A 12633-nucleotide genomic window follows, 5' to 3' on the forward strand; every position below is an offset into this window, starting at 1 on the left:
GGGGTTGCCCAGCCGCTCTGCCGCCTCCACCACGCGGCCCCAGGAGCCCACGTCCAGCACCCTCGTCCCTCCCCTGTCCTTTCCTCACGTGGACTCGGGGGCAAGTGCACAGCCCCAGGACGGCTCTGGCTCCCCGAGGTGCCGGCTGTAACAGCTGGGGTGGACGCAGTCCAGGGCCAAGGCGGAGACGATTGGTCCACCCACACGGTGGGAAGGAAGGTTCTGAGCTCTTGGGCCACAAGGACGGACCTCGAGGCTTCCACTGCACAGCCCCGGGGACAGGAAGGAGAGGGACAGTGCGTGGCCGGGGGGGCGAGTGCTGGACAGGGACACGCTTGTTGCAATGTGACAGTCACACGCCTCTGAGCACGCGTGCAAGGCGTGGTGGGTGAAGCCGCCACCTGAGACACCGCCGTCCCATACGGGCGCCGGTTCAAATCCCAGCTGCTCCACTTCTCATCCAGCTCCCTGCTAATGCCCCTGGGAAAGCAGCAGAAGATGGTCCAAGTCCCTGGGCCCCTGCACCCACACGGGAGACCCAGAAGAAGCTCCTGGCTTCAGCCTGGCCCAGCCCCAGCCGTTGCAGCCACTTGGGGAGTGAAGCAGCCATGAAGACTTCTCTCTGTGTCTCTCGCTCTCTCTCTCTCTGTAACTCTTTCAAATAAATTCAACTGTAACAAAGAAACACTCACAAACACAGCCCAGACAGAGCGGGATGTCTCTGCAGGAAGAGAGGAGGGCAGCCGGCTGGGGTGGGGTGGGGGCATCGACACCCACGCGCCCTCTCCTGCAGCATGGAGGTGACAAGGAGGAGCCTTCCTTCGCCCCTGCCCCCTGGCAGCCCTGGGGAAGGCGGGGCACCCTGGATCACCTGCCCACCTCCTGCCCACCTCGGCTGCTGCAGCTCAGTCCATGGGGGCCGAGTGCAGGGAAGCCGGGGTCAGGTGCACCCGGGGCTGTCAGTGCCACAGCTGGGGGGAGTCGGCCTCCCGGCACAGGGCTGGGCAACCCCACACCAGCCACATGGGGGCCTGGACCCTCCCGAGGGCCTCCCAGTGCCCCAGCCCCCTCCCTGGGCTCCTGGTGTGCCTGATGGAGACCTATGCCTGCAGTGGCACGCACACAGCAAACCCAGGCACAGAGAAATAACCCCGGTCCAATTGAATTAACCTTCAGCCGATGAGCACAGCTAAATGAATTACCCCCAGGCCCCCATGAGATTACAGGGCCTGCACAGACCCGGTTTGCTGGGTGCGGGGTCCCTGTGTGTGATCCCCGGCTCGCTGGGCGCGGGGTCCGCGGCTCTCCGTGTGTGATCCCCGGCTCGCTGGGCGCGGGGTCCCCGGCTCCCCGTGTGTGATCCCCGGCTCGCTGGGCACGGGGTCCCTGGCTCGCTGGGCGCGGGGTCCCTGTGTGTGATCCCCGGCTCGCTGGGCGCGGGGTCCCCTTGTGTGATCCCCGGCTCGCTGGGCGCGGGGTCCCTGGTTCCCTGTGTGTGATCCCCAGCTCACTGGGCATGGGGTCCCCGTGTGTGATCCCTGGCTCGCTGGGCGCGGGGTCCCCGTGTGTGATGACCCGGCTCGCTGGGCACGGGGTCCCTAGTTCCCTGTGTGTGATCCCCAGCTCGCTGGGCATGGGGTCCCCGTGTGTGATCCCCGGCTCGCTGGGCGCAGGGTCCCCGGCTCCCCGTGTGTGATCCCCGGCTCGCTGGGCGCGGGGTCCCGGCTCCCCGTGTGAGATCCCCGGCTCGCTGGGCGCGGGGTCCCCGGTTCCCCGTGTGTGATCCCCGGCTCACTGGGCGCGGGGTCCCCGTGTGTGATCCCCGGTTCGCTGGGCGCGGGGTCCCCGTTTGTGATCCCCGGTTCGCTGGGTGCGGGGTCCCTGGCTCCCCGTGTGTGATCCCCTGTGTTCCCACAGCTCTGCTCCCTGGGGAGGGGGCGGGGGCAGACCCTGGGGACCACAGAGGGGAACCAGACGAGGGAAGGTACAGCCAGCAGCAGACACCCCCTCCCCACAGGGTCCATGCAGCAGCCTTGGCAATGATGGAGGCAGACCTGGTGACCCAGGACACCAGGGGCTGGGGCAGGGGCTGCTCTAGCCACCCAGCCACTCAGACCCAGGCAGAGCCCAGGAGGGGCCTGGGGCCGAGTCCAGCGTCCTGGGCTGACGGCAGGGCTGCAGGCCTTCCCTGGTGGACACCACCCTGCCAGCTGCCACAGCCCGGAAGACAGAGGACGTCAGAACAGAGAGCACCCGGGTCCCGCTGCTGACCCAGAGGGGCCGGGACATGGAGGCGGCACAGAGCCCCAGCAAGATGCGGAAGGCACAGCGACCGACAGCGGCCCCCGGCAGGTACGGAGACGCCAGGAACCAGCATATGGTGTGGGTGCTGGGGGAGGGAGGGACGCCCCCGGCCTCGGCCCGAACGCGGAGGCGGGAAACCCAGACCCCTGGTTCAGACGGGCAGCTGTCACGCCCGGGTGATGACCCAGGTCGGGCTGCCCAGCTCAGCCCTGCCAGGGCCAGGCCCGCGCACGCTGCGGGATTCTGCGCAAGAGGGGGGAGGAACAGGCCGTGGGGACGGGGCGGGGATGGGGCGGGCAGGCGCTGACCGCAGAGGGGGCGGTGATGGGAGCCGGGAGAGAGCGGACCGCAGCTCCCACGGAAATCTTGCAAGGCTCCCGCGGAAAACCAACAGGTGCATTCGAGCCCCGCCCCCGTGGCCTCCTCTCCCCGGGTCCTGGACTTTGCGCCCCACGCCCAGGGACACCTCAGTGCCCCCCAGGCCGGAGCTTGGGCCCCGAACCGTTCCCTGTCCTCCAGGAAAGCAGCAACCCTGGGGGGGCACGGTTTGGGGGCCACGCTGTGACGTCAGGGGCTGTGACGTCAGGAGCACACGCGCCGGGTGGTCCCTCCGCCCCCGCCGGCCCCCGGCCGCTCCGCCCCGCCTCCAGGGGCCGCCCCGTCGGAGCACACCGCCCCCCCCCGGCCTCGTCATCACGTGACTGCCCAGGAGCGAGTGACCCCGAAAGCGGGACAGGCGGACAAGAACTGAGCCGGGCGGGCGCGGCCGACCCCGGCCTGGAGAGACCCGCCCGCCGGCCCCGCCCCAGGGGAGGAGCCAGCCTGACGGACGGGGAAGGAGGCACCGCCCCCCCGCCGAGCGGCGAGTCCCCGCCCACTCCACCGCCCAGGCTGGCGAGCGCGTTCTGCGGCCTCTGCTGCCCCCGCGCGGCCTCCGCTGGCAGCACAGACGCCCCCGGCCTCCCGCTCAGCCCAGCGGCGCCCGGGTCCGCCCGGCCTGGCAGGCGCCCCCAGCCACCACGGCACCGGGGTGTCGGGGCTAAAAAACTGGTGTGCGGGTCGGCACGCTGTGCCTGGTCCTCCCCGGCTGCTCACTTCCCGCCCGGCTCTCTGCTGCTGTGCCTGGGAGGCGCCCACGTGGGAGACCCCCACGGAGCTCCCTGCGGCCAGGCAGCCCTCCCCGACCCCCACCTTTTCCTCGGCTGTTTTCCCACGGAGGATTTTCTTCCTCCAAACCCCCCGGAAACCCCTGCCGCCGCCTTCGTGGTTAACGTGAGGGGTGGGGTTCTGTTTCCAGCAGCTCTGCCTCCCCCTGCCTGAGCCAGCTCTTCAGTGAGCTGAGGGCACCTGCGGGGCCGTGGGGCCGCCTCCCGCGCGAGAGGAGCGAGCAGCCGTCTCTCCTGCACGGCGGGCCGGGGGGCGGGCGAGACGGATGGGTGGGGGGTGATGGACGGATGATGGGTGACGGATGGGGGATGGGGGATGGGAAGTGGGGGGTGGTGGATGGATGGGGGGTGATGGGTGACGGATGGGGGAGGGGGGTGGGGGTGGGGGATGGATGGATGGTGGATGATGGATGGTGAGCACAAGAGCCCAGGCTGAGGGGGGCTGAAGCCAGGGCCTCCATCTGGGTCTCCCCTGTGCGTGGCAGGGACCCGAGTCCTTGTTTTATCCACGTTCCCTCCAGGGAGCCCATCGGCACGTGGTCAGAAGCTGTGGAGCCAGGACGGGGATCAGGCACTCCGACGCAATATGTGGGCGTCTGTAGATGCAGGCGAATGCAAACGGCCTAGGGCCACAGCCATGGACAGGACACGAGGGCCCAGCACCCCTCGGGCTCGCTGTTGGCTGCCTGCGGTCGCAGTCTTGCCCCTCCACAAGGGCTGTGGCCAGGCCCCTTCCTCCTCACAGCGCACGGTGGCTGCCACTGCTCCAGGTGGCAGCGGCTGTTCCCACACTGTGGAGACTGGGCTGTGTCCACTCTGGGCCTGTGTGGACATTCAGGTGCAGGTGTTCCTGGGAGCACAAGCCTCCCTTTCTTGGGGTAGCGCCTGCATGTTGGACTGCGAGGCTGCACACTTCTCTCCTGTTCCTTTCTGTTGGGCACCAGAGCAGGAGAGGGTGGGTGTGGCCGTCAGCTCTGCCCCCTCCCTGGTGCCCAAGGCCCCACCTTGGCGTGGGAGTCTGTGGGGCCAGAGAAGAGGCACCCAGGAAACACCACAGTCAGGACAGCAGGTGACGGTCCCAGGGCGGGGCCTGACTCGGAGAGGGCACCGTCCATCCAGGTGGGCGCCCAGCCAGGGACCAGACACTCGGGAAACGCCACAGGACAGCAGGTGACGGTCCCAGGGCGGGGCCTGACTCGGAGAGGGCACCGTCCATCCAGGTGGGCGCCCAGCCAGGGACCAGACACCCGGGAAACGCCACAGGACAGCAGGTGACAGTCCCAGGGCGGGGCCTGACTCGGAGAGGGCACTGTCCATCCAGGTGGGCGCCCAGCCAGGGACCAGACACCCAGGAAACACCACAGGGCAGCAGGTGACAGTCCCAGGGCGGGGCCTGACTCGGAGAGGGCACTGTCCATCCAGGTGGGCGCCCAGCCAGGGACCAGACACCCAGGAAACACCACAGGGCAGCAGGTGACGGTCCCAGGTGGGGCCTGACTTGGAGAGGGCACTGTCCATCCAGGTGGGCGCCCAGCCAGGGACCAGACACCCGGGAAACGCCACAGGACAGCAGGTGACGGTCCCAGGGCGGGGCCTGACTCGGAGAGGGCACCGTCCATCCAGGTGGGCGCCCAGCCAGGGACCAGACACCCGGGAAACGCCACAGGACAGCAGGTGACGGTCCCAGGGCGGGGCCTGACTCGGAGAGGGCACCGTCCATCCAGGTGGGCGCCCAGCCAGGGACCAGACACCCGGGAAACGCCACAGGACAGCAGGTGACGGTCCCAGGGCGGGGCCTGACTCGGAGAGGGCACTGTCCATCCAGGTGGGCGCCCAGCCAGGGACCAGACACCCAGGAAACACCACAGGGCAGCAGGTGACAGTCCCAGGGCGGGGCCTGACTCGGAGAGGGCACTGTCCATCCAGGTGGGCGCCCAGCCAGGGACCAGACACCCAGGAAACACCACAGGGCAGCAGGTGACGGTCCCAGGTGGGGCCTGACTTGGAGAGGGCACTGTCCATCCAGGTGGGCGCCCAGCCAGGGACCAGACACCCGGGAAACGCCACAGGACAGCAGGTGACGGTCCCAGGGCGGGGCCTGACTCGGAGAGGGCACCGTCCATCCAGGTGGGCGCCCAGCCAGGGACCAGACACCCGGGAAACGCCACAGGACAGCAGGTGACGGTCCCAGGGCGGGGCCTGACTCGGAGAGGGCACGGTCCATCCAGGTGGGCGCCCAGCCAGGGACCAGACACCCGGGAAACGCCACAGTCAGGATAGCAGGTGACGGTCCCAGGGCGGGGCCTGACTTGGGGAGGGCACGGTCCATCCAGGTGGGCGCCCAGCCAGGGACCAGACACCCGGGAAACACCACAGGGCAGCAGGTGACGGTCCCAGGGCGGGGCCTGACTCGGAGAGGGCACTGTCCATCCAGGTGGGCGCCCAGCCAGGGACCAGACACCCGGGAAACACCACAGGACAGCAGGTGACGGTCCCCAGGCGGGGCCTGACTCGGAGAGGGCACTGTCCATCCAGGTGGGCGCCCAGCCAGGGACCGGCCCCGGCTGCTCCCGCGAGGCGTAGCGACCGCTCTGGGACCTGGATAAACAGAATTCTTCCCAGGGCTCATTCGTCTCCCCCGGGAGAGAGCTGGCTTTCACACACGCAGGCTTGGGTCTGGTCCGGCTTCATAACTCGAGTGGCTTCCAATCCTCTTCGCTCGGCGGCCAAACGCCGCCTGCTGCGCCCGCCGACTCGGAGCGGCACGGTCGGTCGGAAAGCGGGGTCCCGACAAAGGCGCTCCCTGTCCCGCCTGTCACCCTGAGTGGAGCCGCGTGGCCCTCGTGTGCGAGGACACGGCCACACGGCGACCTCGGAGGCGCCCAGCAGGCCAGAGACAGTCACTCCCCCGACACCCGACCAGGGCAAAGGCAGAGAAAGGCCCGGGGCCGGGTCCACCGCCCCTGGCGTCCAGGAAAACCCAACGGACGGCCAGGGCCAGCCCCCGGTCAGACCCCGGCCCCGCCCAGGTCGCAGCCCTGGCCCCCGCACCTGAGGCACGCCCCCGGAAACCCCTGGCCTGCCCCCCGGATATACACCTGCCCCGCCTCCAATACGCCCCTGGTCCCGCCCCGAGTACCCCTGATCCGGCCCCACGGTCCCATTTCTGGCTGCCCAAGAGCTGATGTCTAACAAGCCACTGCCCCGTCCCGCCCTCGGCCCCGCCCCCTCAGCACGCCCCTGTGCACCTGGCCCCGCCCCCTTGGTCGCACCTGGCCCCGCCTCCAACATGCCCTGGACCCACCCCCTCGCAGGCCCCGGGTACCCCTGGCCCCGCCCCATGGCCCCGCCCCACTGCCCAAGAGCTGACGTCCAACAAGGCACTGCCCATCAGGGCCCAGGCATCAGGGCCGTGTGGCCAGGGGACATCTATGGGGCTGGGCAGAGGGCGGGGCTTCCTGCACAAGCCCGGGGCGCAGAGCCTGGCGGCCGTGGGCCACCACAAGTGTCTCCTGTTCGGGGTCCCCAGTGGACTCCAGCGACCCGAGAAGTTCGTGTCAGGTGCCCAGTGAGGCCCTCGGCAAACATGAGGTCGCCTGACCCTCTAGACCGCCCAGCCCCAAGAACCCATTCTGCAGGAGTGCGCGCACCGGGACAGGGGCCCCGGGGCCACCGGGCGGGTGGGAAGGCTGGGGCTCCGTCCCTGGGGGACGAGCAGGGGCGGATCCACGGCGCACGGGGGCTGGGGGAGGGACCTGAGTCCAGCCCGTCCAGTGCCTCCTCCCTGACCCCGCGCGGGGGAAGCTGTGCCCACGCTCACGGGCGTTTTCAGTGGTGCCTGGCTCAGGGCCAGCGCCCCCTCCCCCGGGGGCTTCCCGGAGACGCCAGGTGGGCCCGCCCAGCTGTGGGCAGGGGCGGCCCCGCGCTCGGAGCCCCTCTGGGTTTCAGCCTCTACCTCTGGAGGACCATGCAGGGGTGCATCCTGCCCCAGCCATGCTGTGCCGGGAGGGTGCCAGGGAGGGAAATTATCACTGCCTACTACCACGCCGACGCCACCACGGAGCCACACACAACCACGCAGGGGACGCTGTGTCCCTGAGACCAGTTCCCAGGCAGTCGGAACGGCTGAGAGCGGCCTCCAGCCGAGCCCGGGGCGTTGTGGCTGCCCAGGCTGGGGCCACCAGCACCCCCTGAGTCCTGGTGGCTGACCCCACGCGCTGCGTCCACTCCGGGATGGGAGAACACTGGTTAATGACGAGCTTCCTTCTTCCCTGAGAGCCCAGACGGCAGACAACTCCCACGCACTGCCCAAACGGCCGCCAAGGCTGGGCCATCGGAGCCCAGGGACCCGGGCACTCGGGCCACCCCTGCTGCCTCCGGGCACCTGCGCTAGAGGAAGCTGGTCAAGAGCCGGAGCTGGGACTCGAACCCAGGAGCTCCAATGTGCTGTCCCAACAGAGCTCCCCTGCTGTCTGCAGCAAACTCAGCCGCCCAAGCTGCGGCCCCCAGGGAAACTCCCCAAGCCCACCCCAGGCAGCCCCCCAAGCCCCAGGAGGCGGCCCCCCAGGGAACCTCCCCAAGGCCCCTCCAGGCGGCCCCCCAGGGAACCTCCCCAAGGCCCTCCCCCCCAGGCGGCCCCCCAGGGAACCCCCCCAAGCCCCCTCCAGGCGGCCCCCCAGGGAACCTCCCCAAGCCCCCTCCAGGCGGCCCCCCAGGGAACCCCCCCAAGCCCCCTCCAGGCGGCCCCCCAGGGAACCTCCCCAAGGCCCTCTCCCCCAGGGAACCCCCCCAAGCCCCCTCCAGGCGGCCCCCCAGGGAACCTCCCCAAGCCCCCCCCCCCGTGGCCCCCAGGGAAACTCCCCAAGCCCCTGGAGGTGGCCCCCAGGGAACCTCCCCAAGCCCCGGGAGGCGGCCCGACAGCTATGTCCATCTTCAAGCTAAAAACCAGAGTTGCTCCAAAGTCACAGAGGCTCTGAGTGCCAGGGCCCCCGGCGAGGACCTGCTGCACCCCGAGTCCCCGCCGTGTCCAGGTTCCGTCTGTCACCCGGGTCCCCACCACCACAGGGCTGCAGAGTGGCAGTCGTCACCACAGGTGTGACCCACGGAGGGACGAGGGACCGCGCCCCTCCCCCACAGCCCCAGAACCCCTCCCTGTGACGCTGGGGAACTACAAAGCCGAGCTGTCAGTCTTTCAGAGGAGCCCTGATTTGGGGGTGCAGCACTGGGGGTGCAAGAGGGAGCCCAAGCCGGCGGGGAGCGTGGGCAAGGCTGCCAAAGCTGAGCTGAGCCCACGGTGCCCAGAGAAGCCAGTGTGTCCGGGACACACAGCTCTGGGGGAAGACAGGGGCGCCCGCACAGCCCCAGGAACCAGCCCCGGGAGCCCGCACAGCCCCAGGAACCAGACCCCGGCGCCCGCACAGCCCCAGGAACCAGACCCCGGCGCCCGCACAGCCCCAGGAACCAGACCCCGGCGCCCGCACAGCCCCAGGAACCAGACCCCGGCGCCCGCACAGCCCCAGGAACCAGCCCCGGGAGCCCGCACAGCCCCAGGAACCAGACCCCGGCGCCCGCACAGCCCCAGGAACCAGACCCCGGCGCCCGCACAGCCCCAGGAACCAGACCCCGGCGCCCGCACAGCCCCAGGAACCAGCCCCGGGAGCCCGCACAGCCCCAGGAACCAGACCCCGGCGCCCGCACAGCCCCAGGAACCAGACCCCGGCGCCCGCACAGCCCCAGGAACCAGACCCGGGCGCCCGCACAGCCCCAGGAACCAGCCCCGGGAGCCCGCACAGCCCCAGGAACCAGACCCGGGCGCCCGCACAGCCCCAGGAACCAGACCCGGGCGCCCACACAGCCCCAGGAACCTGCACAGCCCCAGGAACCAGACCCCGGCGGCCACACAGCCCTGGGTGCCCACCCAGCCCCAGGAACCAGCGCCAGGCGGCCACACGTGCTGGAAAGGTGCTGGGTGAGGCCCTCTCCTCCCCTCCCTCAACTGCGATTGCTAGTAGGGTTTCCTGAAGATGAGACAAGTTCCAGATATTTTTCTTTTTACTTTTTTTCTTTTTTTTTTTTTTTACTTTTTTTGGGAAGCTTTATTTGAGAGACAGAGTTACAGACAGTGAGAGGTAGAGACAGAGAGAGGTCTTCTATCCGCTGGTTCACTCCCCAGATGGCCGCAGTGGCCGGAGCCGCACCGATCTGGAGCCAGGAGCACCCGCTCCGGGTCTCCATGTGGGTGCAGGGGCCCAGGGACTTGGGCCATCTTCCTCTGCTTTCCCAGGCCACAGCAGAGAGCTGATGGAAGAGCCGCAGCCAGGACTGGAACCGGCGCCCACAGGGGATGCCGGCACTGCAGAGGGGCCCCATCCTACACTGTTCAGGGTGACTCCCAAACTCTCACCCCAATACTGGCCCTACTCCTACTTGGGTCCCATTCTGAGTGAGCTCACCTGGGGTCTTTTTCCAATTACCCCTCACCCTGGAGGCCGGTCAAGGGCAGGCAGGCCCCTCCCCCACCATCACCCCGGCCACCAGGAGTCCCCTCCCTGGACGGCGCCAGGCTCCTCCCTGAGCCAGACTAGAACCTGCTCGTCAGGGCTTCCCTCCGGTACAGGTGTGGAGTGGGTTTGGCAGCGAGACGCCTGCAACAGGTGAATCCCAGCGAGCCGGCCCGTGCAAGGTTTCCCCCGGCGCGGGCAGTGGCCAGTGTACCAACTTACAAACTTACAGACTCGGGCTTCCCAGGGACACGACCCTGCCTAGGGGGCCTGGCACCCGCTTCCCCTGCAGGGACCGGCCTCCTAGGGGCCGCCGCCTGCAGCACTGGCATCCCAGGTGGGCGCCGGTTCGAGTCCCGGCTGCTCCTCTTCCAGTCCAGCTCTCTGCTGTGGCCTGGGAAAGTAGTAGAAGATGGCCCAGGTGCCTGGGCCCCTGCACCCGCGTGGGAGCCCCGGGAGAAGCTCCTGGCTTTGGCCTGTCGTGGACACCTGGGGAGTGACCAGCGGATGGAAGATCTGGGAGAGCCCAGTGCACCTGCCGGGGCCTGGACAGAGGGGCCGCCTGGGAGCGGGAGACGCCGCGAGCCCCGCTCACCGCATCGCAGCACCGGCTGGTTCCGCTTTAGCTATCACAGATCCCCCCCCCCCCCGCGGCGGCCCCGCACCCTCCTCCGGGGGACACGGGCCCCCGCCGGCTGCCCCTGCCCTGCACCCTCCTCCGGGGGACACTGCCCCCCCCGCGGCTCCCCCGCACCCTCCTCCGGGGGACACGGGCCCCCCCCCGCGGCTGCCCCGCACCCTCCTCCGGGGGACACTGGCCACCCCCGCCGGCGGCCCCGCACCCTCCTCCGGGGAACACGGCCCCCCCCGCGGCTCCCCCGCACCCTCCTCCGGGGGACACGGGCCCCCCGCGGCTGCCCCGCACCCTCCTCCGGGGAACACAGGCCCCCCGCCGGCGGCCCCGCACCCTCCTCCGGGGGACACTGGCCCCCCCCGCGGCTGCCCCGCACCCTCCTCCGGGGGACACTGGCCACCCCCGCGGCTGCCCCGCACCCTCCTCCGGGGGACACTGGCCCCCCCCGCGGCTGCCCCGCACCCTCCTCCGGGGGACACTGGCCACCCCCGCGGCGGCCCCGCACCCTCCTCCGGGGGACACTGGCCCCTCGCCGGCGGACCCGCACCCTCCTCCGGGGGACGCGGGCCCCGCACCCGCAACCCGGGACACAGCGACGGCCCGGGAACCCGCTCTGCGCCGAGCCCCAGGGGCCGGCCTGAGGACGCGGCCGCGGCTCTCGGACAGCCGGTCCCCCGGCCCCGCAGAACCCCCGGGACCTCCCACACACCAGCGCCCAGGACCGGAAGCCGCGCGCTGCACTTCCGGCGGGGGCGGGACTTGAGGGGGCGGGCCCGCGCCCTCCCGCTGAGCCACTTCCGGCGCGCCGGGCCGCAGGTGCAGACTGCGGGTCCGCTTCCCGGGGTCGGTGGTCGGTGCGGGCCCGAGAGCCTGGGGGCTGGGCGGGGGCGGGGGCGGGGGCCGCCGCCGGGGGGAGGGGGCGGGGGCGGGGGCGCCCTGCGGTCCCGGCGGGCGGCCTCGCTGTGTTTCTCCGCCGCAGGTGCCTGGTTCCTGACTTCTCCCCCCCCCCCCCCCCCCGTCGACCCCCAGCGGACGCCGGCCGGCCATGGAGGGCAAGCCGATGGTGGTGTCCAAGCAGAAGACGGACGTGGTGTGCGGGGTCCCCACGCAGGTGGTCTGCACCGCCTTCGCCAGCCACATCCTGGTGGTCGTGACCCAGTTCGGGAAGATGGGCACGCTGGTCAGCCTGGAGCCCAGCAGCGTGGCCGGCGACCTCGGCAGGCCCGTGGTCTCCACGAGGGTGCTCCTCGGGCAGGACGAGGTAGGGGCGGGCGCGGCTGCCGCTGTCCGTCAGCACGGGGGCGAGGGGCGATGGCTGGGCCGCTGGGAGGTCGCGCAGAGCTCCTGTCTGCGGCCCGGGGGTCCCTCCGTGGGGGCGGCGGCTCAGCGATGACCCCGGGGGAACCAACGAGCGGCCTGCTGCCCCTCCCCCAGCCTCTCATCCACGTCTTCGCGAAGAACCTGGTGGCGTTCGTGTCTCAGGAGGCCGGGAACAGGGCCGTGCTGCTGGCCGTGGCCGTGAAAGACAAGAGCCTGGCGGGGCTGCAGGCCTTGAAGGCGCTGATCCGGCTCTGCCAGGTGTGGTGACCGCGGCTGGACTCCGGCGGCTCGGACGCTGAAGGGGGCGGAGGGCCGGCCCCTGCCCTGGCTGCGGACCCCGGCCCGGGCGCAGGGCCGGCCTGGCGCTGCCCCTCCCACGGGGTGCCGGACCCCTCGCAGGATATTTTTCTAAATTAAAAGTAAACATTTCCCAGAGCGCTTCAGGGTCCTGACGGGGGATGGTGGCAGGGCGGGAGGTGACCCCGTGCAGGGGAAGCCGGTTCAGCGTCCCGGGTCCAAGGCCGGGTGGACTCCAGAAGCTCCCAGGATGTCCTTCCCGGGGCCGCCGGGCCTGCAGGTGCCCGAGACGGGACAGAAGGAAACTGTCCGGCCGCGGCCGCTGCCCCTGGGGAGCCCCCGGTCTCTTCTAGGGCCCCCCAGCTGCTGGGGTACCTGGGTCACTGACGCCCCTGCAGGAGTCGGGAGGGGC

General features: G+C 70.6%; 1 protein-coding gene across 3 annotated transcripts; it reads left to right on the forward strand.

Annotated features, from left to right (window-relative positions):
* Positions 1–11384: 11384 nt before the first annotated feature.
* PSMG3 (proteasome assembly chaperone 3) lies at positions 11385–12359 on the forward strand. Of its 3 annotated transcripts, none has more exons than XM_062179883.1 (3): positions 11385–11420; positions 11634–11865; positions 12039–12359. In XM_062179883.1, exons 2-3 carry the CDS (start codon positions 11650–11652, stop codon positions 12189–12191), a joined length of 369 nt encoding a protein of 122 aa, XP_062035867.1. In that variant the 5' UTR covers positions 11385–11420; positions 11634–11649; the 3' UTR covers positions 12192–12359. The 3 variants fall into 3 exon arrangements, with proteins under 3 accessions (XP_062035867.1, XP_062035868.1, XP_062035869.1); XM_062179884.1 differs by having other exon boundaries at positions 11403–11447; XM_062179885.1 differs by having other exon boundaries at positions 11403–11433.
* Positions 12360–12633: the final 274 nt, after the last annotated feature.

This window comes from Lepus europaeus, chromosome 21 (assembly GCF_033115175.1).
Source record: "Lepus europaeus isolate LE1 chromosome 21, mLepTim1.pri, whole genome shotgun sequence".
Lineage (NCBI taxonomy): Eukaryota > Metazoa > Chordata > Mammalia > Lagomorpha > Leporidae > Lepus > Lepus europaeus.